Source organism: Temnothorax nylanderi, unplaced genomic scaffold, assembly GCF_030848795.1.
Source record: "Temnothorax nylanderi isolate EJ_2023f unplaced genomic scaffold, tnyl_v1.0 TNYL_tig0014_pilon, whole genome shotgun sequence".
In the NCBI taxonomy this organism is placed as follows: Eukaryota; Metazoa; Arthropoda; class Insecta; order Hymenoptera; family Formicidae; genus Temnothorax; species Temnothorax nylanderi.
The window spans coordinates 1,080,868-1,107,300 of NW_027249076.1; the positions used below are offsets into that span (position 1 = coordinate 1,080,868).

The 26,433-nt window shown below is 45.3% G+C and overlaps 3 protein-coding genes across 11 annotated transcripts in view; 1 reads left to right on the top strand and 2 right to left on the bottom strand.

Moving 5' to 3' along the window:
- LOC139768130 (uncharacterized) overlaps positions 1-2,839 on the bottom strand; it is a 30,191-nt gene extending 27,352 nt beyond the window's left edge. For all 5 annotated transcript variants that reach the window (XM_071698017.1, XM_071698019.1, XM_071698016.1 and 2 more), the window contains exon 1: positions 474-2,839. In XM_071698017.1, coding sequence (XP_071554118.1) covers positions 474-953 — 480 coding nt within the window. In that variant the 5' untranslated portion in view covers positions 954-2,839. The remainder of the gene's footprint in view (positions 1-473) is intronic.
- Positions 2,840-2,981: 142 nt separating this feature from the next.
- On the top strand, positions 2,982-24,100 carry LOC139768133 (uncharacterized). 5 transcript variants are annotated; one of them, XM_071698025.1, is made up of 12 exons: positions 2,982-3,136; positions 12,938-13,116; positions 13,796-13,832; positions 14,546-14,715; positions 15,126-15,314; positions 18,434-18,649; positions 18,873-19,119; positions 19,616-19,954; positions 20,226-20,431; positions 20,546-20,771; positions 21,044-21,518; positions 22,478-24,100. In XM_071698025.1, exons 2-12 carry the CDS (start codon positions 13,048-13,050, stop codon positions 22,986-22,988), a joined length of 2,685 nt encoding a protein of 894 aa, XP_071554126.1. In that variant the 5' UTR covers positions 2,982-3,136; positions 12,938-13,047; the 3' UTR covers positions 22,989-24,100. The 5 variants fall into 5 exon arrangements, with proteins under 5 accessions (XP_071554126.1, XP_071554127.1, XP_071554129.1 ...); XM_071698026.1 differs by lacking the exon at positions 2,982-3,136 and adding an exon at positions 8,685-8,793; XM_071698024.1 differs by lacking the exon at positions 2,982-3,136 and adding an exon at positions 8,840-9,208.
- Positions 23,802-26,429, bottom strand: LOC139768139 (vitamin K epoxide reductase complex subunit 1-like protein 1). The gene is made up of 3 exons (XM_071698042.1): positions 26,030-26,429; positions 24,753-24,850; positions 23,802-24,674 (listed from the first exon to the last, which is right to left on the bottom strand). Exons 1-3 carry the CDS (start codon positions 26,212-26,214, stop codon positions 24,457-24,459), a joined length of 501 nt encoding a protein of 166 aa, XP_071554143.1. The 5' UTR covers positions 26,215-26,429; the 3' UTR covers positions 23,802-24,456.
- Between the last annotated feature and the right edge of the window lie 4 nt (positions 26,430-26,433).

A 26,433-nucleotide genomic window follows, 5' to 3' on the forward strand; every position in this document is an offset into this window, starting at 1 on the left:
GGTGTTGTCCGCGCAGTGTTTTAATTGAATTATTCTTTCTGTCCAAACTTAAACACAGTTTAAGTCGAAGCATCACGACTCGACTGTCAGTCTCCTCGAGCTGTACGTACAAATCGTTCGAATTCATATCGCGAACTGTCCGCTTCGAATTGTTTTCGGACACGGCAGCACGTCCGCGCTGTCACCCTAATCCGACTTGAGAAAGGGATTTGGAAAAGGGTAGAGAGAAGGGACAAACGAAAGCAGGATTAGGAGGGCTTTTAGGTTATCTCTAGGTTACTTTTAGGTTATGGCGAGTACATGTCCGACGGCGAGCATACGCCGTCGGATCGCAGCTTCCCCCAGCCTCCTCCTCCGTAGTTCCAATCGCGCGGATCGCTCGGACGGGAGAAAGAGAGAGAGAGAGAGAGATAGAGAGAGAGAGAGAGAGAAAAAAAAGAAAATATCGGACGTTCGGTCCGCGCGCGGCTCACCTCGAGTTCCTCGTACGTGCGGAAGGCGAGGATGGCGAATCCGTCGATAATGTCCTCCTCGAAAGGTGGCTCCTTCTGGTTGGCGGCCGCGAGGGAAGACTTCTTACGGGGCCTCGGGGGCCGCGGTGGCCTGGGCGGTCGCGAGTGGCCGTCCCGCGGGTGACCGGTCTTGGCGCCGAGTCCGAGGCCGCCGCCGCCGCCGCCGCCACCGCCGCCGCCGGCACCGCCACCGCCGCCACCACCGCCGCCGCCACCGCCACCGCCACCGCCACCGCCACCGCCGGCGGGGTCCTCGTCCTCGCCGCTGTGGCTGTCCTCCTCGTCGTTCGGCGGCCGTTGCCGCGACTGCTGCGACTGTTGCTGCTGCTGCTGCTGTTGCTGCTGCTTCGCGGTGGCCAGGCTCTCCCTCTGCGCCAGCATGCGCTGCGCCCGCTCCCGCCGTCGGTTCTTCTGGCTACGCTGCTTCGCCTCGATCTCCATCTTCTTCGCGCGTAATCTCCAAGCACGGCACTTTTCACTGGTAGTAGGTCCCCGTCGGCTCGCGGCGCGGTCACCCTCGCGGCGCGGTCCCGCGATCAACGTGCGACGCGGACGGCGCGGAGGAAGGTGACGATGACGACAAAGGGAGCGCGCGAGCAGACGACAGCAGCGTTGTCGTGCATTCTACGGTCGTCCCGACCGATGGCAAGAGAGAAAGAAAAGCGAGGCAGGGGGATAGCGAGCGGGAGAGAGAGCGAGGGGGGAAGAAAGGAAGACGACGTGGACGATGGGGCGCAGGGCGCCGGGGGAGCGAGGGGGGAACACGGGGGAAGGGACACGGCAGAGAGGAGAGAGAGCGCACCGCGCTCTGCTTCGGGATACGCACTCACTGAGAGACGTTGCCGTCGGCACGCACACACTGTGCACACGCGTAACGCGCGCACGGCTGGAGTCCTCCGATATATATGTATATATTTCCTCTTCGGCGCTCTCTCTCGTCGAACGAGTCCTCTCCGGTTCTCGGTGCTCAAGTCGGCGCGGATATATCGCGATCGCCACGGGAGAGAGAACACACGGTTTTAACGGCACGGCGCGATGTCACATCGATCGCGCGGTGGTCGAGGAAGAGGAGAGAGAGTCCGGGTGCGTGTGGCGAAGAGGCACGCGAGAAACACGCACGCAGACAGGTCGGACAGACGGGACAGACGGGAGAAAGAGAGGGAGAAAGACAGAAAGAGATGGAGAGAGAGAGAGAGAGGGAAACAGAGAACGAGCGAGAAAGAGAGAGATAGAAAATGACAGAGCGTACACCGAGATGGAGCACACTCGCGAATGAAGACTCGCGAGCGAGACGGCACACACAACTCTTTAGGGCCCCGAAGACCCGAAGCACGCGTACAAGGGCCGGGGAGTAGTATAATGGACGTAGGCACACTCTCTCTCTCACGGTGGCGCACGGGCGCACGGCGCACTTATTATCATCCGACGGCTGCTCGCGCACTACGGGCTAATGGCCCTCGCTGAACGCCACTGCGAATCACAGGCACGCACGAAGCAGCACAAGGAGCCGAGCGTATCGCGGCGGGATTGTTCGCGGCACGGGATTTCCGTCTCCCGAGTCTCCTCCCGTCGTTCCGACCGCGTCGTCGACGTCGCCGTGACCGTCGCGATGGTTGTCTTCGGAGCGCCGATCGTCTTCGTCGTCGCCGTCCACGTCGCGGCGGTGATCGCGCGCGCCGTTATCATCCTCCTTCACGTTATCGCCTCCGCGCGATCCTCCACGGTCCCTCTTCCTTCTTCTTCCTCTTCTTCTCCGTCGCCTCCTTCCTCGCCGCCTCCACGCTTCCTCCTCCTCCTCCTCCTCGCCACCGTCGCCGACGTTTGTGCGCGAGACGTCGTCCTCGTCCACCACCTCCAGCACCTCCAGCACCACTACTGCCACCGCCGGCGGCCGCGGGCCGTCGTCCTCTCGTCCTCCGCGACGTCACGTCGTCTCTCTTACGTCGTGTCGCAGGCGCGCCGCCTTACGTGTGCGGGGCAGCGCGTCTCGTACGTGCGTGCGTGCGTGCGTGCGTGCCTGCCAGGCCTGCGTCCGTCCGTCCGTCCGTCCGTCCGTCCGTTCAAACTAGCTGACTGGCTGGCGCGGCGTGACGCGGACGCGCGGAACGCCTATCGTCGTCGACGCAGCACGGCGGTGCCACCGTGACGACCTGCCGTCGCCGGACGCATCTTGCGATTCCTGCGAGGAGCGCACGTAGCGCACCGATTGTTTGGAATGGCGGATCGAACGGGCACGCACGGTTGCCGCATCGCGCGCGGTGTAAACGGTGTAAAAATGGCCGCGCCGATCAGCCTTTCGGGCCCCCGCTACGTTCCCCGTCCTCTACCTGACTGACTGACTGACTGACTCTCTCGTCTTCCGCGCTGCACGCTGCACGTCGCCGTGGGCCCCCCCCCCCCCCCGTCCCCCCCCGTGAGAGCGGCGAGCGCGCGCGTATCACAGTACACCGTGACGAACGACGTCGTCGTCGTCGTCGCCTTGTGTCACGGGACGATGACGCGTGACACGCGCCGTCGCTGGTGCATCGTTGCTGATCGTCGCCTCCAGCGTCCGGCGCGGCGGCGGCGGCGGAGTACTCGCCCGTGTGTGCACGTATTACACGTTGAACGTCAAATACACCGAGGTTAGCCACCGAGGGGTCCGAGGGGTACGGCACCGCTGTCAGCGGGATGCGGGGAAGAGACGGGGGTGCGCGAGCGTGCGTGCGAGCGAGCGGACGAGTCGACGGGAGCGAGAGAAACGGTGGCGGTGCAGGACCAGGGGCGGCGCGAGAGAGCCGTGATCCACGGGCGAGAGGCACCGACGCGCCCCGCGAGCAACGTTATGCGCGAACAACGCGATTTTGCCGCTGATGCTGTCCACGTCCGCCGCCGAGTCTCGCGCTCGCACGCCTATGCATTTCTGTCATCCGTAGAGAGAGTCTTGGCCGGCCCCTATCCTCGTCTCCTCTGTCGCGCCGCCGAGAATATGGCGTATTACCCTACGCTCCGCGCTACTCCGGTGCACATATGATACACACACACACACACACACACACAATATGCACACCGTACAAACACACACACATAAGCGGAATGGAGAATCAACCCTACGGTCTCTCTCGTCTGGGGTCGTGGCTCTCGCCAACACTCGTTACGGCGCCGCGAGCTTCGCTCTCTCTCCGCTAGTCCGCTTCTCTTCCTCATCGGTCTTTGCCCCCTCTCGCCCCCTCCTCTCCCCCCACGTGGCACACTCGACATTTCGCGACCTCTAGGCGACTAGGGTACTTTTCGTTTCTTCCCTAGAGAAGGAACGCCAGATCGACCTGCGGCGGCGCAGTAGCGTCCTCTGCGCTTCTTTTGATGAGAATTCAGACCGCTAGGTGCCGGCACGTATCTCGCGCGAGCGGTATCGATTTTCGATGCGCCGCACGGCGCGTAATTTTGACACGATCGTGCCGTGAATGGGAAATGGGAGCCGAGGCGCGAATCTACTGCAGTGAGCGGCTGTTCGGGCTGTTAGACATTTTATGGATTAACGAGCAAGCGGGCACTTAACTCGAAGCTTAACGCCTTCCCGATGCTTATCTTCCTTCGATTAAGATCGTAACGTTAACATTTACGTTTTCAGATCGCGCTGTTCAAGTTTTCGTTCTGAGCGGACAAAAACGAGAAGAGAGATATGATCATATGATCTCATGATTAAGGCGAACGGCGCCGCGCGAAAAATCTTGTTAATTCGTTAACGTTCGCTGTCGCGCTGAGAATGTTAAAGGGAAGAAAAGTTTCTCTTGGATTTCCGATGTACATAACGTTAAAAATAGAAAAAACGCACTTTGCGCGGATCGTCGCGATAGCGTAACGCGGAGATTATTGTCGCGCTCGACAATCCCAGTCGTCGAACGGTAGGCTCGCTCCTTAAAATGACGAACCAGACGAACGAGGACGTTGGACGTGCAAACCGGACTGGTGACGTCACGCCACCGGCCGCATCTCCTCGGCCATCGCCGCGGTTGGGCCGCACCTGAAGAGGCGCGCCTCCTTTGAACCAGTTCGCGGGAGCAATTACGCTCCCGCTTTTGCGAGAGCGCGCCTCGCGCTCTATTCCGCGATCCTCACCCATTTCACGCGGCCGGTTTTGGAGATCGGCACGTTTCCGAATCCATATATGTAAAACCCGTCGCGACTTCTAGACTCGTCTACGTACGTGCCCGAGATGTCCGGAGAGACGTGTGTCCGAGACCGACGTCGTTAAACGAATACAGAATTGATTTGGAAGGCTATCATGTTAAATAACACCGAGAATTTAAATCAATTTCGATATCAAAAAGACACGGGATACGTTCTACGAAGAGAAAAAAATCATAGGACAGTGAACGAGCAAATTAGGATTTTATCACCTAAATCGTAAAATATTATTTATTATTTTTATTATTATATCTATCGATTTATTATTATTATATCTAAACAAATTTGACGGAACGTTTCGAACTGCACAGAGATTCCTTCTTCAGCTGATACAAAATAATATAAAAGAGATTAAGTCATAAATAATAAAATAAAATTATTTTGCAAATAGGAGCTTGATCTCAGTTTATTATTTGGATACGTTCCATTTTAACTCTATATGTCTTATATCGCATTGGACTCGACTGCGTTGTGATAGTCACGCACAATTGCATACCCACATAGCATGCATATCAAAAAGACGTCCAGAAGATATCCCGAAGATATATTTAGGAGATAGGATATCTGCGGGATATCTTCTGGACGTCTTTTTGATATGCATGCTATGTGGGTAATTCTTCAAGAATTCGAGTCTGTATGCGATAATGGATGCAATGAGTTTGGAGAAAAAGTATATAAAATTTACACAATATTATTATATCAGGCTACCAAGTCCGGACTGTAAATGGCGTTTTTCTCTCTAATTGATTGCATATCATAACGGCCCTGTTTTACTTATTATTGATATATTTTTGGGATTCCAACAAATTCCTCCAAATAATGAAAATTCCTTGATTCATATATTACATCAGCCGATTAGATGAAATTGAGGATGAAATATATTTGAAACACCAAACCCATTTGCGAGAAATAATTTTAATGCAAAGGATTAAGTTTCTACACGTTTCAAGGAGTACATACTCAACGAAGGAATCACTCGGGATATGCCGTTAGTTTCCAAGTTTTTTAGGAACCAATCTGAAGGATCTGTCAGAAATATGCGACGGCGACAATTTAACGCGCTCGCGGCATTCAGCGTATACATTGACATTGACACCGTTTCCCCGGTATATCGGACGTATTGTGCATTAGCCCCGAGATTAATGCGCATGTTTTGGTCCCAAGGTCTCTCGATAACTTCGAGATCTACTTGCACAATTTGCACGCGGCTGCGCGGAATCGGATCGCCGTCAAGGAAAGCGAGAAAATTATGATCGTAAACGGAGAGAACGGCGCGTAATAGATACATTTCGTGTACGATTGTCCCGGGCTTTCTATTGTCGATTTATACGAGGCGGGCGTACCGGCGCAAAACCAGCATCTCGATGTTATCGCGCGACTTTTGCATATACATTAGCACCGATTACCCGGCTACGCCAGTCGATGAGCGAATCGACGAAAGTTCGTCGGATAACGATCCGCGGTTAATACTTGAATTTATCATTTTAACTGATTGCGAGCCCGCGGGGCTCTCTCTACCTTTCGATGCGATTCGAGTAAGACGGAGACAAGACCCAGTCGGTCCGCGAATGTCGAGTGATCTAAACACGCTTGGCGAGTAGTCGAAGAACGTTATTGCGTGTCGCGTAATGTCCGGCGACGCGAGAAATGAACCGGCATAATAACCGATCGCAGAGCGATCATTCAAAGACCTAATGACAGCGGCGATTCCGGGGCACTGTCAGCTCGACAAATAGAGCAGATCGTCATATCGTTGACTCACTCGCTCGCGCTGTCGCAATCGCGCGCGTGGATGTCGGACGGATGTATCACGGATCGATCTGTAGCGAAAATGTGGGGGCACGCTCTACACCAATGTTCTTTCTCGCGCCGGCTAATTAATCATCGGGAGCGATCGCCATTTCAGGCCGACCTTGCGCGCGGCATCGCCGCGCGAGAGCATCGCGGTTCCACGGAGAACGCCGCGCCGGTGGAACGCCGAAGGAACCCGTATATTTCGGATTGTGCGACCCGCGAATGAATCACTTTTACATACCGAATTCGATGCCGCGGTATAAGGCGCTCGACTGGAACGCGCGCATTTGCATATTAACGACCTCGAGCGCTAAGAATGAGCTTCTGAAAATGTACGTTCGCGCGGATCGGAACGTACCTACTTACTTATCGCGATGGTGCCGTTCGGGGACGCCTAAAAACGCGCGGATATTTGCGGCGAGAGAGACCTCGTAGCAGGAAGTCGCGCGGTTAAACTTTTTTTCCAGAACGTCGCTCACACTATGGGCGACATTCATATAGTCATGATTTTATATTTAAGATCTCAGGTTTATCTTCAGACTGTACGACTCGTTTCATTGGTTATGGGATATCTGAAGATAAACTCAAGACGTTCTTATATATAAGTTCTGGCTATGAATATCCAGTCTGTAAATCGCGAAAGCGTGTTCCAAGTAAATTCGATAGTCTCTATAAATGTCAGGTAGATTATTACTCGACCGTACAATTTTATTATCCTTTCTTTGTTTGGTCATGTATTCGCAGTATCTACATCTTGCTAAAGTTACACGACGCTGGAATTAAACCGGATATATCTCGCAGATTTAATGTTCCTGCGATATTTTTATTTCTGTCCGCTCATTCTGACGCAATATGAAGAATTAATAATAATGCCCTCGCGAAGAGGACTCCTCGATTCTGCTCGTCTGACATTTTTCGGCGTGATATTTCGCAACTGTGCACGCTACGCTTTTGCTCTTTCAGACACTCGCGCGCCGCTCTTAGTTTCAGCATCCTGAAAGTGATAAAAGACGTCGGCGTGATTATTCTATAACAGAGTAAGCTTCGGAAAAGTCTCAAGGCGATCGCGGTCTTTAATGGGTTAATGGGACGTTAATCTCCGTCTTTCGCGCGGCGATATCTCTGATTGGATGAACGCCATCGCGGCAGAGATACACGGTGTTTGCCCATTCGGGCGTGTACTCGGCGTTGTCGCGTACGTGCTTGTTTACAGTGGCTTCGCCCCGCCGATCCTCGCCTCCTACTACTCGATGCCCCGTTCTCGACAGTCTCGGCATAAGCTAAGCAAAGTTCTGTTTCGTCTGTATAAAAAATTATTTCCTAGATGATCTAATAAAATTAATGAACACGCTGAAAATATCCGATATTTTTTTCTGTATTTATTCAAGCTTTGTTAAACTCGGATATGAAAACATAAATAATATGGAGCCAATTACATGTACTAATATTGCTCAAAAATTGAAATTCTTTCGGAACAATGAATAAAATCAGTGAAACGAAAAATGATCTGCTCGTTTGTAGTCAAATTAAGATTCACTTCAAGGATGGTATTACAAGTCTAAAGCACACAAATGTACGTGCGATAATACAATTACTTTTTTATCCATTCCTAACGGCCTCCAACTTCTTGGCGCATAAAAATCTTCTCGATTGATATTCGCGCAGTGTTCTTCACTTACAATATAACGATGCGATAGTTGAGTGCGTAATTAGATCCGAGCCTGCTTAAAGTCTATCATGATTAATAATGTAATAGAGAGAGATATTCTTGCCTTCGTACTCCTCCGAATGTGACCAACTTCCATCGTTGTTTTGGAATTCTAAAAAAATATTTTGAGACATTTTGTACACCGTTAAATTTAAAAAACCAATACCTTGAGTTAAATAACATTTTATTGTCTTTAACTATGCATGTGTGTCGAAATTTATTATTTCAACACAAAATAGTATTATTTTAACTCCAGTGTTTTAAATTAACGACATATTGAGTAGGAGCAGTGGCGACCTATAGGAATAGTTAAAAATCACTCGAATAGAGGATAATTTGACACTACGAATTTAACAATGTAAGTGTACAGTAAGTGTAAGTAACAAGAGTACACTGAAACTTTGTAATGAATTATCCAACGCGCGTTTGTTCCTTAATTCCGCGCAACTCTCACGGTAACTATTCGCACTTTCGTGACAAGCTGGTCCACTTAACGCGCATCCGAGACGTTCCTTTTTAGGAGACCTCCGGGAGAGAAGAGGGTCCCGATTTCACGGAGCCCGAAAGATTTCGGTGACACGATGCGCCGGATTCTATATTTGTCTTTCTGAGGTGAGTCGTCGTGTTGGATGAGTGTTCCATGAGGCGGTAAAACGGCGAATCACGCACTCTGGGGCGCCTCACCTGCTAGACTCGAGCCTGAGGTGCCCCAGGTGGATCCGTCAGAGAGTACTCGACGGCCGGACAGTATCGCGAGCGCTGGCGCGAAAGCATGCGGCGCGCGTCTCGTCGAGTACTTTCGTTCCGCGCGTCGTAGGCAACGCGCTCGTTCGCGTTCGTTCGCGTCTTTTGAATCGTCCCCTCGCTACAACAAAGTGGAGAAATTAATTTTTCACAGCGCAAGGAGCGTTTGTCGAGGAAAACATCGGTTTTCTTTAATTTCGCTGAAAATCGGTGCTAATTTCCGCGAAGATTTCTGAACGCAACTCGCGAGAACAAGCGCGAACGAGTGATTCGCGGAGTGTGGGTGAGTGTAAACAATCGGCATTCCTTCTTACTCTCACGTTTTCTCATCTTTTTGTTTCCACCGAAAAGTTTTATTCGCGCTCCAACGTCCTACGCTCCGATCTCTCTTTTACGCGCGGCGCCGACACGCGCGTGCATTTCGCGTTTCCGAGAAAGGATCGGCCGACGCATCGGCGAGCGGCTTTTCCTCGCCGAGGATATTACGCGAGTGGCATTGTCAGCCTCTTACATAACGATGCCGTGCGGCAGGAGCGATGAGAATCTTCCCAGTGCACGACGGAGTATATCCGGGCGTTCGATAAACGCGCGTTTATCGATTTATCGAGATTTATCGGCGGTTTTTCCCGCGATCGTCAGCCGCCGATAACGATCGGTTGCCGCGCGAGTGTCGACCTCAGGCTGTATTTGGCGTGAAAGCCAAGGTGCCCCCCTCGTTCCCATCTGATAGATCGTCAGTGTCGCGCGGTCCTAAAATGGATTCGAGGCGCGATCGAACGAGCCCGCTTCGTATTTTCAACCAAAATGGCGACGTCCTTGGCGAGGTCACGTGTCCAGCGTCGCCGTCCGCTCACGCTTAAATCGCTGGTTTTCGCGCGCGTTGAAGTCACCGCGAGGACGCGCCGGGCCGGCGATTCAAACGTTCCGCGCGCGCTTTATCCCGTATCTATTTATCGAAAGAGAGTTTCGCCACTGTCGATTAACGCTAATTTAATCTCCCGTCGCCCGCGTTGCGTTTACGCAGCGATCGGGGGCTGTTCAAAGTTAATGAGACGTTAGTGAAACCTCATCGATGTAGCTTTCCGAAGAGATGCAGGCGTGTGCATGCGTCTTCAATCGTAGATTTCTTTCTTTGAAGTACTGCAAAGGCACAGATTTATTTAAATTTTACTTTAAGCCTCGAAAATGATCTGAAAATAAATTTTTATCGAGCAGATTAACCCTGCGTACGATAAATTTGTGAGAAATTTGTGATAAGCTCGGTAAAAATCTCTCTGTACGAATTCCGCGAATGAAATTGATGAAAGGAATTGTGAGAAATATGTTCATACTTGAATTTATATATATCAAGAACCTTGTTGCATTAATTACTTATGTCTACACTTAATTACTTATGTCTAATTGTTAAAACTAGTAAGGCCCAGTTTCACCAACGTCGATTAACTGTGACCTTCGATTAAACTCACTCTTCGTCTCTTTCTAACTGTCCCCCTTAGAAAGAGACGAAGAGTGAGATTAATCGTTGGTGAAACTGGGCCTAAAAGACAAAAAGTAAGTTAAACCGAGATTAAAGTTAATCTGCATTGATATAGAAATGGACATTATAGTCGGTCTTCGTAAAGAAACACGGCAGAATTGATTGACAATTCGAGCGACCGTGAACGTATGAAAAAAGAAATGAGATTATCGCTTTCTATTAAGGTACAATTTAATGAGCCATTACTGTCAAGGATAGTTACGTTATTCCTCATTTTTTACCGTTGCTCTCGCGAGTTTATCCTGTTCTAGACCAAGTACGTAAAATGTCACGGACTTTTCGAGTTATTCGCTTTTACGCGCTGACGCATCCCTGACGTCACACGCATATCCAATAAGGTGAGAACGACATGGTCGTATGGCGGATTACCAAAGAAGCACGTTGTCAATGCAAAGTGCATGCTTGTCCTCTTAGATCTATTCATGAGATATGAAACTTTTATTGGCGTGACGTTTACGTGATCCCCAATGGCGGAAAAGCAGAGAAATCAAGAAATGTTAATTTTTAAACATGTTTATACAAAATAATCCTTGAGCGACGATTACATCCACGATGTAATTTATTACAAAATTTGATTTGCTTATTGCAATTTTTTGGCTTTTCTCCTGTATGATTAATTGCACGATACAATAAGCACCATAATTATAATGTCGCGCAATTAAAAGACTTATAATTAGCAGTACTGAATAAGTTAGGTATCGTATAGCGCATTAAGAGATTATACGACAACTGTACTTTGTATACGTACCGCGGACTCCTATGAAGTGTTTAAAAATCACATTAAGCACATTTAATGTGCAGTCATTTCAAAACTACACTTTACGATCGTAGATCCTAAAGGTAGAAAAGAATCTAAATACTTACACGTACCTGTCCATAGTCTCAGGTGGGGAGAACGCGTGCGTAATTCCAACCGCAAGGACACAAGTGTTCAGAGGCGTAGGCAAAGCTCTTTTTAAAACGGATTAAATCGCTCCGTTCGTGAAACTCTCGTGATGAAGCGGTAGTTAAGCTTATGAAGCTCGATGAAGCTGAGCCAAGTATCTTAGAATAGTCAAATATTACAGAGAGTACACAATCTGTATATATTGATACTTGAATCACTGCGATCAGAAAATCTAAATCTGGTGTAAACTCTTCTCGTTTTTCTTTTTCAGTATTATGATACTCTACTATTTCTCGTATTAGTATTTTCTGTTATTTTTAATATCCATGAAAGATCACTCACCGCTCATTCTATTGCTAGTCTCCGATTTTTTCAGTTTCAGGAATTATTATCTCAAGAGCCGCAGCGAGAAATTAATCGTTCTTCAATTACGCGTTAATTATCCTTTCGGTCGAACAGACAACTCAATCCGTGCGAACTCCCCGATCAAGGACTCGCGAATGCTTGTAGGAGAAGTCACTCGCGCATCATTTTTACGCTAGGGGTTCCCAACCTTTTTTTTTATCAACAGGGCCATATTAAAATTTTTGTAATGACCGGATAAATTTTATTTTGAAAATGATATAGAAATAAAATCTTTTCCGGTTTTTATATTTTAAATTTAATTTATTACACTGATAAATGAATGATAGTTTGATGACAGACCGAAAAGTATGTAAGTTATTATTTTAATTAAATATTATGACATAAACACCTTGTTGTGGCTCCGTGCCTCCTTTTTTATTCGTTGATTTCAAAATATTTTCATTATTCTTTTATTTATAATTCTTTTATATTATAACGTCGATTTTTCTTTGCGGGCTGGACAAAATTTCACGGGGCGGAGGAGAGGGAGCCGAATCTGACCCGCGGACCGCAGGTTGGGGACCGCTAACTTACGCCATTGATATGGGACATACATACAGCAACCGGCCGTACGTGGTGTCTTTAGCCACCACGATCATCTCGATATCGTATCGCGCGTACCATATCGAGGTGGCCGCGACCGCAGGCCCGCGTGCCACCGCGGCCTTCGGCTTTTCTCTCTCTCTCTCTCTCTACGCATCAGAGAGAGTCTTCCCGATGAATTATTGCAGGTCCGCGAGCTACGTGTTCCTCACATGCGCGTCGACGTAGCGGAAGAATTGAGAAGAGGGATGGCGCGCTCGGGGCGGCAGGACTAATATCTCAAATCGAATCCCGTATTACCGAAGGAACAGTGACGCTTTTAGCGTCACCGTGACACATCTGACGTATACAATACCGGGCAACCATAATATCAAACATAATTCCTTCAAAGATCTTCGATGTCGCGCAAGATAATCATTAGTCAGAGTGACCGGAGTATTTTTCTTAATACCTACTTTGAAATTCCCTTTCTTTTCCCTCAAAGCTTCATCCTCTACTTTATCTTGGTTAAAATGAAAATATTATTATTCTAATTGAAGGGGACATCGTTAACCAAAGCGTTCGCTTTTATTGGCACTTTTATCTCCTGCTTTCTGACTACTTTACGCAAATTAATTATCATTTTGATATAATTGTAATAGGGCGTGAGCCGAAACGTTATTATTCACGGTTTGGCAGCTGAATACCTTCTCGCAACGACGGACCGAATAAGCCGACAGGAACATCAGGACCCCGTAGCAGACATGATCGAATGATGGAGGTGATTTCGACACGCCGATACGAGGCCCGTCCACCGGCGAATACCCACTCCTCTATTCTCGTGAGTAACATTTTCTCCGGCCTCTTCAGAATGCATTTTCTCAGATACTCGCGCGTTTCTCCTTCAAAGTTCACACTTTCGCGCCTACATTGGTACCTGTTCGAAAAATCTGATATGTACTGATCTGATGTCGAAATAATTTAAGAATAAATCTGAGAGATCAACATAAAAATTTGGAAAATGGATAAAAAAATAGAATTGGTCGAACGGAAGATTGGTCACAATATTTATTGAATAAAAAACTTCACGCTTTGATAGATAAATACTCGATAAATTTCTATGTACGATTAACGGCTTTCTTTAAAGATATTTTCGTTCAAATCACTGAAATCTCCAGCACATTAAAATGTTTTTGATTAATTATTCTTGATTGACTGTAATTCGCGTAATTGTGTCGGACACAATCCCGTGCGAATCACTCGCGCGTTCGTTCGCCAGAGTCGATCTTGCGAATGATCTTACTTCACGTTAACGTCCCTGTCGGATTGGAATCTGCCGGGTGTCGGTCAGGAGTTTAGTCGCGTGTAACATGGAGTAAGAAAGCGGTTACGGCGAAGTTATTTGCGGTAGACGTACTTCTCGCGTAACTTCCCCGGAATGTCCTTAGCCGAAAGGAATCGCTTCTTCGACGAGCTCTCGCTCGTAGGCGGATTTACATACGTATTGTTTCCTTTTTCAGGTTGACCCTGAGAACTCCGTGGCATTAATCAAAGAAGGTAAATTCCTCGAACAGAAATGTTAATCTACGAGCGAAAATGGTAATCTGGTCATTTATGCCGCCAGCGTGCAAATTAAAAGTTTATTAAAACGACACTATTAACATAAAATAGAAGAACAGAAAAAGAACGGTAAATATATTATTGCGTACAAAAAATATAAGATGACAGATATTCTAATACATATTTATTCATAAAGAATTATTTTACTAGAATATTTTTTATCTTTTTGTAATCTTGAGGAGTTTAAATTTCCGCTTTTCAAGATGCATCAATAACGTTAAAAGAAATTAATGCCCGACCCAAAAGTTTCTAATATTTGAATGGCCTAGATCTACACCTGCCGAACCGCCGAACCCTCATCTTTGTCGTTCAAACAAAAGATTAGATAGATATATCTGAGCTTTTGGAAAAGTAAATTAACCGAAAGGGTCCTCTTTTGTTGATTCTGTTCTATTTGGCAAACATCACGCTCGCAAAAATAACTGTTTACGCCAAGTATTATAACTGTTTTTCCGTTCATTCGGACGGTTGCAAAGGTGCGATAATTGACAGCGATGTCGACAGAGGCACAAAAGACACCTCTCCCTCTGGCATCGTCGACTCATCAACCCGCGTTTTATGTCCGTTTGTTCGGGACCGAGAAATTAGTTTTGCGAAACAATGCCGGTCTTGCGAGCCAGGCTGAAAAAGTACCCGCTTCCGCCTTTCAGAGGAATGGGAGACCCGCAAGAAAAAGGAGATTACCACCACGCGGCAGATCGAGACGAGGGTGAAGCGGCAGGTCGTCCTCGAGGATGGCGAGGTCGTCGTCGATTCCGGACCTCTTGTCACCACGAACACGACCGAAGATGTCGAGCAGCAGGAACATACGACCCAGGAGGTTTGCATATTTATCGAATAGTATAAGCCCGTTAATAAATTTAGCTCAAGATAAATATAGTATATTATATAAATTTTGACGATAAATATACAAATGACATAAATAATCATGAACTCTTGAGATCTATCCATCCAATAATGCTATAAATTGTTCATATATCTCAAAGTTTTCTATCATTTCTGTCCTTCGAGAAGATCCCAGATCGCGTTTTAATCGTAATAATTTTTACGAGACGAAAGATGTAACGAGCAACAGTCGCCCAGAATTTCCTTCTTCTCATGTCCTTTCGACACATCCATTGTTCATTGATTTCTGCATACATTTGCGTATCAGAATCGGCTTCCTTTGTAGTACCTATCGCGCGCCCGTAAGGAAACGTGCTTTTAACTGGTCCGCGAACCGGTGTTTAGAAACGCACGACCGGGGATCAACCGCGGGAGGTCGACTGGCGGCCGGCGGCGGCAGGTGGTATTGTGACCGGAAATGGCGGTAACATCGTGCAAAAGGAGCTGAACGAGACGGTGATGAGGAGCCGTGAGGAGATCGAGGAGAGACTCGAGACGGAGGATCGTCAGCAGTTGGGAGATATCTCGGATGAGGTATATACATATATATGCACCCGTGACACACCCACCACCTGAATTCCACCTGCGCGTGCCGCGGGGGGAACACGCGGCTGTACGAGCATTCCCTTTCCCGCGGCGCGGCGGCGGCGGCGTCACGCGCCGCGAAAAGGTCGCGCTGTTTGTTCTCCAAAGACTCGTCCCGTCTGATAGCTCGCGCGAGAGTCGACCGTGTCTTAGCTCGGCGAGATTCGGTCAGCGCGGCGCCAGATATATTCGCTTCACGTTTGTGTTACGAAATCATTTGCAAAGCTGAGGAAAACAGGCACGCGCGCCCCGCGCCCGCGTTCGAGCGATATTTCTCAGCGGGAGATCTCATCGTCGCATCTTTTGTCGGGAAATTACGGTTCTAATGCCAAGAACCTATACCGAGAAAGATCAAAATGATGAAATATATCAATACCGAGAAAGATCAAAAGTATGGAATATATCAATAAATTTTGCCAGTTGGGTCGATCTAAAAAAGCTACCTACGTTAATTTTTTAATTTTTAACTGGCGAATCAAACTCATTGTTTTTGTTTTTAAAGATCGAAATGTATCGTAACTTTGAAAAGCTTCTCGAACCTAACTTTTTCCTGTAAAGATTTTTAGAAGTTTGACGTGTGGCGATCAAGAAGCGTCTTATATATTCAGATTAGAACCTTCTCTTTGTTTTATCCGTTTTACCTTCTAACGTAAATTTAACTTAAAACTAATTGAGAGAGCAATATTTAATTAATTGTGCGTATTTCTCTGACTTAAAAGCTTAAGAGCCCATGATTGAGAGATAGAATATAAACTGTTAAATTTAATATCTTTTGAATTTAATTTTTCTCCGATTTTATTTAAGTATCGCGAATACCTGTAGGCAAGATCGTGTAATTAAAAGAGCATAATATATATATATTCATTTACTTCTAAAGAAACATGTCAGTTTCTGATTTTATTATCGCGTTCATTTCCGATGCTAATCACGAACCATAAATTAAGAATGTTAGCTTGACGTTTACGTCGTTTGACATAGTTAACAGCAATAGATCGTACGTGTTACGTTCTGAGTGTCATAATAACACAGTACACGTTTAACGCGTTAATGCGGATAGACAGGCCCAAGAATAGCTCTCGGGGTACCGAAAAAAAGCTCTCGCTCTCCCCCCGATATCAATCTACGCGGTATGCAACCGCATCCACGTAAATTCGCAACGAGGTTTCACAAACCTCGCGGGGATACCCGGGAGAGGAGTACCTACCCGGGATTGCGAAAGACGGGGCAACGGGTAATATACGCGAGAGAGGAGACGCTCTCGCGCGCATGAACGATTCCGGACGGAGGAGGTCGTCGAATGGTTCTGGGACGAAGAGGACGAAGGAAGGACGGAGTTAAACGGCGAACGGCGGAGCTGGAGGAGCGAGAGAGGGAACCGCGGGGAACGCGGGTGAGCGAGGAAGAAGGGGGATCGCGGAAAGCGAGAGAGACAAAGAGAGAGAGAGAGAGAGAAAGAGAGGGAAAGGGATCTCAAGAAGTGGAAGTCGATGATCTCTCGATTTTGCTCTCCCTTCACCCAATGGCGATGAAGGAGCCATGAGATGCCCGCAGCCGCAGTCTCAGCAGCTGTTCCGCACGTCTCTCGACCGCGGCGGGTGCGATCAGCCGCGAATAGCCGATCCCGCGATAGTGTCCCGCGCTCGTTCTAGTCGGCGGAATCGGCGACGGGGTGTCGTCCCCGTCTGGAATTCGCCGGTGTTCGTCTGCTCCACCGTGCTGGTCTTGATCCTTTATAATCTCGAGATTCCCCTCGTCGCCGAACAGGATCGGTCGTCCTCACTCCTCGCGCGACAGACGCCGGGAGAACTGATCCGCGGGAGGAAAGATCGCCTAATCGGACGCGACGTGCCGCGGCGGGACGTGTCGTGTCTTCTCCCTAACGAGATAATCGCAGAAGGTATAATCGCATTGTTGCATCGAAATTGGACGGATCGCGGACTCGTTCCGAAGTGCATATATACACGCATTCGCTGCAAGTAGATCGGAACACATCAGGTTCGATTGAGAGTATATAGTGTCGCATGGCGAACAGTTAATCCGGTATATATCGCGACGGTTTATATCATGCTCGTCATTGTCCTCGGCGTGTTCAGATACTAAGTCTCGGTCTTTCGACGGCGCGGAGGTTGGAGAATCGTGTTGTGTCATCGCAACCGGCGCTTTGCGTAATTTTTAATTTATCTGTCCGATGACACGTATAGGTATAGACGTTAATACGTAACCATTCGACATGTAGATTTCACTTTAGTAGGATTGAGGAAATCGGTGTTGCGAGCATCGAATTTGTTAGATGTGATATTTTAAGAGAAAATCATAAATATATAAAAAATGAAGGCAAGAGAGAGAGAGAGAGAGAGAGAGAGAGAGAGAGAGAGAGAGAGAGAGAGAGAGAGAGAGAGAGAGAGAAAGAGAGAAAATTAAAAATTAAATCAATGATTAATATAATATTGAAACATGACGTGTCTTTGTTGATTAATTATCGCAGAATGCCTTATTTTAGACCGGACGAAAGAGCGGTAACCGATAATTATCATTGCCGTCGCGTTTCTATTACCTAAGTTTAATCTAGATGTTCTGCGTGTCAAATAAGCGTCTATTAATTCAAACTTGTAAAGATAATTTTCTGGTTTATCGTTACGATTTCCTCTATCATTTGCATGCTTTTACACATTTATCGATATACGATTGCGTGCACTTACCCCATTACGACTGTTCTTAGGGCTCAGACACAATGACAAAAATAAGGAATAAGATTAAGGAATAAGGGAATGTCGCATCTCACTTCAGTACACGTACATTAAAGTGAGATGCAACATGCCTTATTCCTTATTTCTTTATCTTATTCCTTATTTTTCTCATTGTGTCTGAGCCCTTAATCGTCCTATTCCTTTTCAAAAGTAATACACTTTTGCGGAAAAAAGAGAAAAACAGCTCGACTAGCCGGTTTACCGTGACAAGATTTTGGGGTATATATATGTTTATATGGGAGAAATATCTCGCGGAGAGACAATAACACTGATCGCGAGTTTTCGAAGAGGGTTAATGCGAGCCCTACATCTGGTTTTCAGGCATATCAAAAGGCGGTGCGTAACAATAGGGGCGACTTGCGAGTCGCCCTTGTCGAATCTTCGAAACAGTTGGCGCCGCAGTCCGGTCCGCGGGTCATTCAGCACACGACTAGGTCAAACAAGGTCATCGACACCGAGAAGACCTTGGAGAAAAAGGAACTGAAGGCTGATGGATTAATCGTTACCGAGAAGAAGCGAACGGTCGAGCACGAAGAGGTGAGCGTCGCAACAGCAAAAACTGGTTAATATACTCCTGCCGTCATTTTTCACTTTTTGTCTCGAATTACCTTCGCTTACTTTTACAAACTGTAAAAGAAAATATTTAATTCTACACAATATTTAACTACAATAATACGTGATTAATATATTTGTATAATTTTAATATCGCATGAGTTGGAGAAACACAGTTGCAAGTAACGCTTGATCGTTTTCGCATCAGATTAAAGACGACGAGGTCCCGGACGACGGGAAGAACGACGACGACGACGAGGCCTCCGAAACGAAGAAGGAAAGCTCGCAGAGATACGTGAAGAAGAGGGAAGAGGACGTGGTGGACTACATCTCGGCCGGCGAGAGAGTCGGCCGAGAAATGCGCTACGTCGCAGAGACAACCGAAGGAGAACGAATAGGCGACTGGTCACCATCACCGACGGGCATGCGGACGACTCGTTTTCACAAGTATCCCGGTACGTCGCGCCTTTCTACATTGATTTCTTATCGCCGCGTTCCACATGTTTACGAATGGTTGACCAGGAGGTCAACGGATAATCGTGAATGGTACTGAAGTATACATATAATCTGATAGCTGAGAGATAAACTGACTGAATTCCTCTTCCATCCTCAAGACTGCTGCGTGTTAAGGCCATTGCACGTAACAAAGTTTTAGTCATAATCGTAAGGCCGTAAGAAAATAGACCAATCACAGTCGATTATTCTCCTTGAGCTCGAGGAATAATCGAGTGTGATCGGTCTATTTTCTTACGGCCTTACGATTATGACTAAAACTTTGTTACGTGCAATGGCCTTTACCTTTAATAAAAAATAAATTTTATATTCAACAAAACAACAAAAGTTGTTTTTATTGTCTTGGAGGATTGAAGTCTATTGAAGAGAACATCGAGATGTCATTCTTCTACCGATATACGTTTCTCTTCTCCAAAAAATCATTACTAATTATGACAGGTTTCTCGGATGCCGCCCGGAAAGACGCTCTGACAAAGAAACCGTTGGATCTTGAGGAAGAAGACGAGGCGAGGAAATTCGAAACGTCGAAGTGGCTGGAAAGCCACTTCGGCAGCGATTCGCGTTCCTCGCACGGGTCTCTCGACGCCGATGATTCTCCTCTTCCGACCAGCACTAACACGAGCTACATCAATGTCACCATGAAATCCTGCGCACCGAGGGAGCGCGATTATCAGAATACAAGTTCCAGTCGTAATCAGCGACGTGATCGAGAGTCGAATTCGCCTTCAGGATATTTTCATGGAATCAGCGAATGGTCGGAACGATATCAAGGGAAAGGTGTGGAAAAGAGAAATTTATTAGAAAAAGTATTTTTCGAGTATTAATTTAAAACAATTAATCTCTAACTTCACATATTATAATATAAAACGTTATTTTTATGTGTAGTGAAATATAAAGTTACAAAATTTTCTTAAAAAGAAAGAGAAATAATAAACACATATTATTACATAAAGTTTAGGAAATAATCAACCTGATTGCAGCTTTATCGCAATAAATATCAATTGGTACACGAATTCGAGCTAACGTGAATATAATGTATTCTACACAGAGAAGCAAAATCATGCGCGATCGAACTCTCCAGCTCGGTACGTGGAATCTCCACGTGCCAACGGACAATTCCACGGACAGAAGAGAAATCAAGTTGAATCATCGCATTCGAAAACTTACGAATCGTTCAGACGTGAATATCAGGATTCTGTCGAGGAACGACAATGTACGCCTTCCCCACCTATACGTCGAAGATCGAAAGAACAGGTAGAGACATTTTTTTCTTCGTTGTGAAATTATCGTTTTAAAATAATTAATTTACGAGAAGATACGTAGTATTAGATTCGCTGAAAGTTTAGTTTAATTATAATCTTTTTGTAGTGGACAAAATCCGAAGAAAAGATCAGCTCGAACGAGCCGGCGGGTCGTACTTCAAGTCCGGTACACGTGGTGCAAAGAACTTGGGAGAGCCGTAATCGCGACATTCAAGCACAGACTCCCGAACGCGATTTCAGAAGTACCTCGCCAAGATCGCGATCCATCTCACCGAAATCACCGATAAACGGTCGCGAGGAGAAGAAGTCGGATAGTTCAAGAACATCAAAGAGCAAGTCTTCTTTCACAATTAATTCGAAACAGAAGCAATAAGCTACAAAAATACTCTATAATTATAAATTTATGATTTTATTAAGTACTTTAATTTAAAATATTCTAAATTAAATCAAACATTATTACAATCAAACTATAAAAGAAATGAATAATAAAAGCTAAACGATAACATCAGTAGCAGAGAAGATTGTTAACACCATCATTATTATTAATTATTATAATTGTGTATGCATTATATATAATAATAAAACACTATAAATCTACTCGCAGATCATGGAGCTAAGTATAAGATCGGCGAATCTTTTCGGAAGCTGGTGGGCAAATTACGTTCAGCCAGCACGGAGAGAAAGAGTAAACAGAGGAGCGGTGGTTCGACCTCGCAATTGACGCAGACCGATGACAACGGGCCGACCTACTTGCAATACAACGTGATCGATAGGAACATTCCTTTCGTCAGCGAAAGAGACACGACGGAGGACAAACCACCGGAGAGACCGCCGCGATCGCCGCGGAACACTAACGCGTCGAACAAAGTCACGAAGACCAGGACGGCCGATCATGGTCCCCAGGAACAATGGCAACGCAGCGAATCTACGCCGCCGCCCTTGCAGAGGTACTACTTGGGCGAGGATCCTTTCGGCGGTAGTATCTATGGCCGTGAAAAAGGATACGAGGAGGACAGAGATCGGCTGCGACAAGGAAGACCGCGCGGCTCTGGTAAAATTGCCGTAGATTCCGAGCACAGGTAATCGAAGTACTCGATATACGACGTAGTGAGAGCGAGACAAATTTTGATTGATAACTTCTCCCCTATTTAAATTAGATTGCGCTATGATTGATATTGCTCCTTATCATTATTATTACTGCGCTTGCTACTGAAATATCTTCATATAACACATGACTGTACATATAGTGGTGTCTTTTATAAAATATTATAAGTCTTCTGTCTTTCTATCTGTCTGTTCTTTTTTGATCGGTATTTAAAGAGTTATTTAAAGAGTTACTTAAATTGGTATATTTAAAGAGTTATTACACTAATTGAGGTTTATAAGGAAGTTTTTATAAATTAAATTATAGAAATTGATCAGATAATATTTTTTTTATTTAGTTTTAAATGATATTTATTTCGAAGTACATAATTTGGATTAAAGATATAATTCATATAATATATAAAAATATGTAAAGAAGAATGGTAAAGAATTATGAATGATGGTGATTTTCACTGAGGGAAAATCGATTGCGAATCGAAAGTGCAAGGGATCAAATTTAATTCGAGACACTTTCGAGGCTCTCTATCTATCTATGCATGAATGATTGTTAAGAATGACATAGCGTTTCGAAGATATTTCACGCTTTCACGTATTGTCAGTAAAAATTTGTCTCACGATCAGAATCTGTCATCGTGAATAGACGACGACAACTCGCTATCTCATGCCGCTCGATCGCCAAAGAACGTCGAGTTAGTTGTGCGAGCTTCAGGAGCAAGCAAAGTGCGAACGTCTAAATCGCTTGGGTGTCTTTAAGTCGCATTCACGGCGAATTCGTGCTTCGATTTCGGGGTGAAGGCTGCATGAAGGGACGCATGGGAATCGAAACGTATATATATCGGCTCGGTAGGCTTCATTCGATCGTCGCCGCAAGTCGTCGACGAGAGAAAGTCCCGCACGACTCGGCAATCACCTTTCGGAAACGACCGCGTTTCAGCGTCGCCTCCAGCTCCCTCGGCAGGTTTAGCAAGTCCACCAGCAGACTGGCCGGCGATCACGAGAGGGAGGAGCACCTCCGGTCCACCCAGACGTTACCGCGGAGCCTGCACTCCGCTAATGCTGGACAATCGGCACGCTCGCAGATCAGACGACACCAGGCGAACGTCGGCAGGCACGGCACACCCGGCAAAACGGGCCAGCACAGCAGCATGATCAACATATCGATCAAGAATACGGTGAGCACGTCGCCCAAGGTGAACGTGACGCCCGCGTACAGCACGCTTCAGGCACCGCCGAAACCCGAACGTACATACAAGTCATCGCTGTTACGCAGCAAGAGCTTTAACGTCGAGGCCGACAAAAACGGCGTCGACGCGCCGGTCCGCGCACCATATACCTCCAATTTGCACCTGAACCGCCTGGACGAGACGCCGCCGCTCAAGAGCCCCGGCATTCTCGCCAGCATTAGCCGTAGTAACAGGGATCTGTTAAGAGATGGTAAATATTGAAGTGGCCAATAATATATAAACCGTATATATCCTTCTTTTGGACGTTAAATTGCGCTATTCTTCTCTTTCCCCGCAAATACGCGTGTCCGAAGAGCGTCCCAAAGCGTAAACGATACAAGTCTTGAGCGAGAAGCGAAAAGTCTGATAAAGTAATGAATTATATTTGTGTTTTACATATATTGTAAATTCCGATGCATATGTGCTTTCAATAATTTTATACTTTTAAAACTTTTATTAAAACTTTTTTTTCCCTTTGGTTATCGGTGCCCTCCTCTTTTTCCTTTGCCCCCGTTTTTAATTGCGTCACTGACGGCTACCATATTCAAATATTTGTAGATAATTAAATTTTTAAATTTATTCTTATTAAATAGTTGACTTATTTTCTACGTTATCACGTATCACCTCGTTACGCGTTTTAATGTGGAATATTGTAGGCGTGACGTAAATAGTAGCAATCGTAGAGACAGACACATCCTCTGGAAACTGTTCAAGAAATTAGAAGGTGTTGCAGCTACTATTTATAGTCGACGTTTTATTCGTAGACAAGAAAAATATTAAGTTCTAGATACCGTGCGATATGTACACGACATCGTTCTCATGAATTATTTAACATGGAATCTATCGGAGTCGAGGACGTGAAAGTCACGTCCTCCGAAATCGATCATACGGAGTACATTAAAGTACATTAAAGTAGAATCGATAACAATTGCTAAAACTTTTTAAATATTACAAAATGTTTCGTACATTTTTAATTTTACGTTTATGTGCCACATTTTTCAACAGTTAAATTACATTCACACAAAGCGGAATATGTAAAGGTCATTACTATTCTCGATATATAATGTACAGAATGCTCCGCGTACTTTTCTCATCTTCTTAATAATATTTCCTTTTGGTAATCTGAAATATGTATATTTTTCATGCCGCAATCGCGGTAATAAAAACGATAGCCTTGAGAGGAATTATCGCGGGACATTCTGCATATTCGTTATCGCGCATAATTTTTATTAATAAATGAATATACAAGTTTCATATAGATGCGATATTATTTATATTATTGTTTATACTGTTGATTTACAATAATATAATATAAATATATAAACAAGTTCTTATCTTTGTGTTTATCTTTATACCTTTGTATTTATCTTTATATTTATCTTTATACCTTTGGTATTTATCTGTATACCTTTTATATAAAATGTTACGTAAACTATAACGCAGAAAAATTCACTGAGTTGTTTGTATTGTATAATGTGACAAAAGTGCCTCACAGCCTTTTTCGTTATAGCGAAAGAAAGAGACAGAGAAAGAGAAAGAGTGCTGAGAATTCATGTTTATCTATAAAAAAAATCTGTATTTATATTATGTATAAATTCTATGCGCAAATAGAAAATAATATTACATTTATAATAAATTGTTATATTTTTTCAAGTCGATCGCAAAAGAAATGTAGTTAATCTCTTTAAGATTACTTCATCTTTTTTTTGTACGTATCACCTGCGGTCAATTTCCGAAATTTCTTAATGGCGAGATACGTGATCACCGCGTTTACAATATACGTGCTAACGCATACAACACAGATGTATTTAAACAGATATAATATATGGATTAAGTATATCGAACCAATATTAGATAGTATTCCCAGAACGACAATAGTGGCCGTACAGGCGTAGTTATTAATCATACCTGAAAAGAAAAAAGATTTTATCATTGTTACGTAAGGCGCGTGTGTGCACGCGTGGACAAGTGTAATCGAATACATACTTAAAACTGCAAACTGAGTATAAAATGCTAAACCATATATAGAATTTGGGACGTTAAACACGGAATCTTTTGGGAACAGTCCGAATCCCTTGCCATATCTGAAATACGAGACGTTATTATTTTTTTATTATCTTGTTCCGAAATAATTCTGCGATTATTTACGATCATCAATTCGAATAATTTTACGATCACGTTATTTCATTTTGTATCTTGTCTAACGTTTATTCTCCTTGCATGTTATTAATCTCGATGTATCGCGCTTAAAAACTCGCGCGGTTAATACAGCATTATGGCTGAATGCATGGTGTCATGTCGCTGCTACTCGGGGTCTGTTTTCTATTGTTGAATTGGCTGCACTAGTTCAGAGTTTATCTTTTTCCCCTTCCAGTGTGGAGTGAAAAAGATAAACTCCGAACTGGTGCAGCCAGTTCAGCAATATAAAACAGACCCTCGATTGCTGACTCCCTCTCCTCCACTTTCTTCGTTCACGATTACATTACACTAATAAAATACTATTTTTCAAAACTACTAAAGATAAAATAATGATATTCACGTGTGTCTATTATCTGAGCCAAAATTCTATATAAAATTAATTGTTTGAAAGTCCAAAATACCAGCCAAATGAGAATAGTCATTGGACATGTAAAAGTTTTTCATACAACTCTTGTTCAGCGACAATCATCTTTGTGTCTTATGTAATTATTATTCATGACGTATGAATCGATGCGTCGTGTCCGTCGTGATCCTCTGCCTCATAATGCATGAAACTTCTCAATGTTAAATAAAATATTATTTATATACCGATATCATTATATATATTGCCACGTCGTGAAACATCTATGTCTGAAGTAGTCTATGTCTTCAAAAAATTAGCAAAGCTTTACAGGGATTGCATTTATACACTGATCCTGAATTTTATTTACGTTCACTCAATAGGGGAGCTACTCAATAGTCAATAAAGAAACAATCACAATCAGACAACCCATACAGCACACATGTCCAAAAGCGGGACATGAACTCAAAAAGGATTCGTGAAAACCTTTAGTTCATAACCGATCATCTGTGCTATTTGGGAAGATTAAGGCTATGCGATATTTACTGCCAATATTGAAAATTTATTTTTTAGTATACGTACATAAATTAAACTACATATTTTCAGTACTGCCGGTGAATATCGCAACGCTGTCATAGATTAACGCGCACGTTTAATCACGTTTCCTAATCACACGTTAGGATTGGCGAACCGCCAACACGGCAGATGCTTAAAACTCGCTTACTCAGTCGCAAACACTTTCGTGCAGGTGATGCTCTCGGAGATGTCGCACATCGCCTTGTACGAGTCGTCCTGCTCCTTCTTGGTCTCCACGACGTACGCGTAGTACGACAAACCGAGACCGATCACGCACGCGGACATGATCCCGGCGTTGAATTTTCGTAAGGCGCAATTTCCAGCCGCCGGCATCGTGCTGCGAGACAGTACTTGTCGCGAGCTGCTACTGGATTGTTATCGTTCCACTGTACGCATGTACAGTCATTGAGCTCGATATCTAACACACTGCAGTGATACGGCCGTGTACCGTGTGTCGTAACTCTTGAGATTGCTTCGAGATGTTTCGGCGCGGCGATGCGTCATGCTTGAACGAGAGATGGCCGAAGAGCCGTTACTGACGATCGATGGACG

Bases quoted from the DNA above. Each gene is read 5' to 3' on its own strand.
- LOC139768133 (XM_071698025.1), top strand. From the start codon at position 13,048: ATGATGGAGGTGATTTCGACACGCCGATACGAGGCCCGTCCACCGGCG. The intron at 15,315-18,433 runs GTATATACATAT...TCTGGTTTTCAG, and splicing joins TGGGAGATATCTCGGATGAG to GCATATCAAAAGGCGGTGCG. The intron at 19,955-20,225 runs GTGTGGAAAAGA...TATTCTACACAG, and splicing joins GGAACGATATCAAGGGAAAG to AGAAGCAAAATCATGCGCGA.
- LOC139768139 (XM_071698042.1), bottom strand. From the start codon at position 26,214: ATGCCGGCGGCTGGAAATTGCGCCTTACGAAAATTCAACGCCGGGATC. The intron at 24,851-26,029 runs GTAAGCGAGTTT...CTCGTATTTCAG, and splicing joins ACGAAAGTGTTTGCGACTGA to ATATGGCAAGGGATTCGGAC. The intron at 24,675-24,752 runs GTATGTATTCGA...TTTTCTTTTCAG, and splicing joins TACTCAGTTTGCAGTTTTAA to GTATGATTAATAACTACGCC.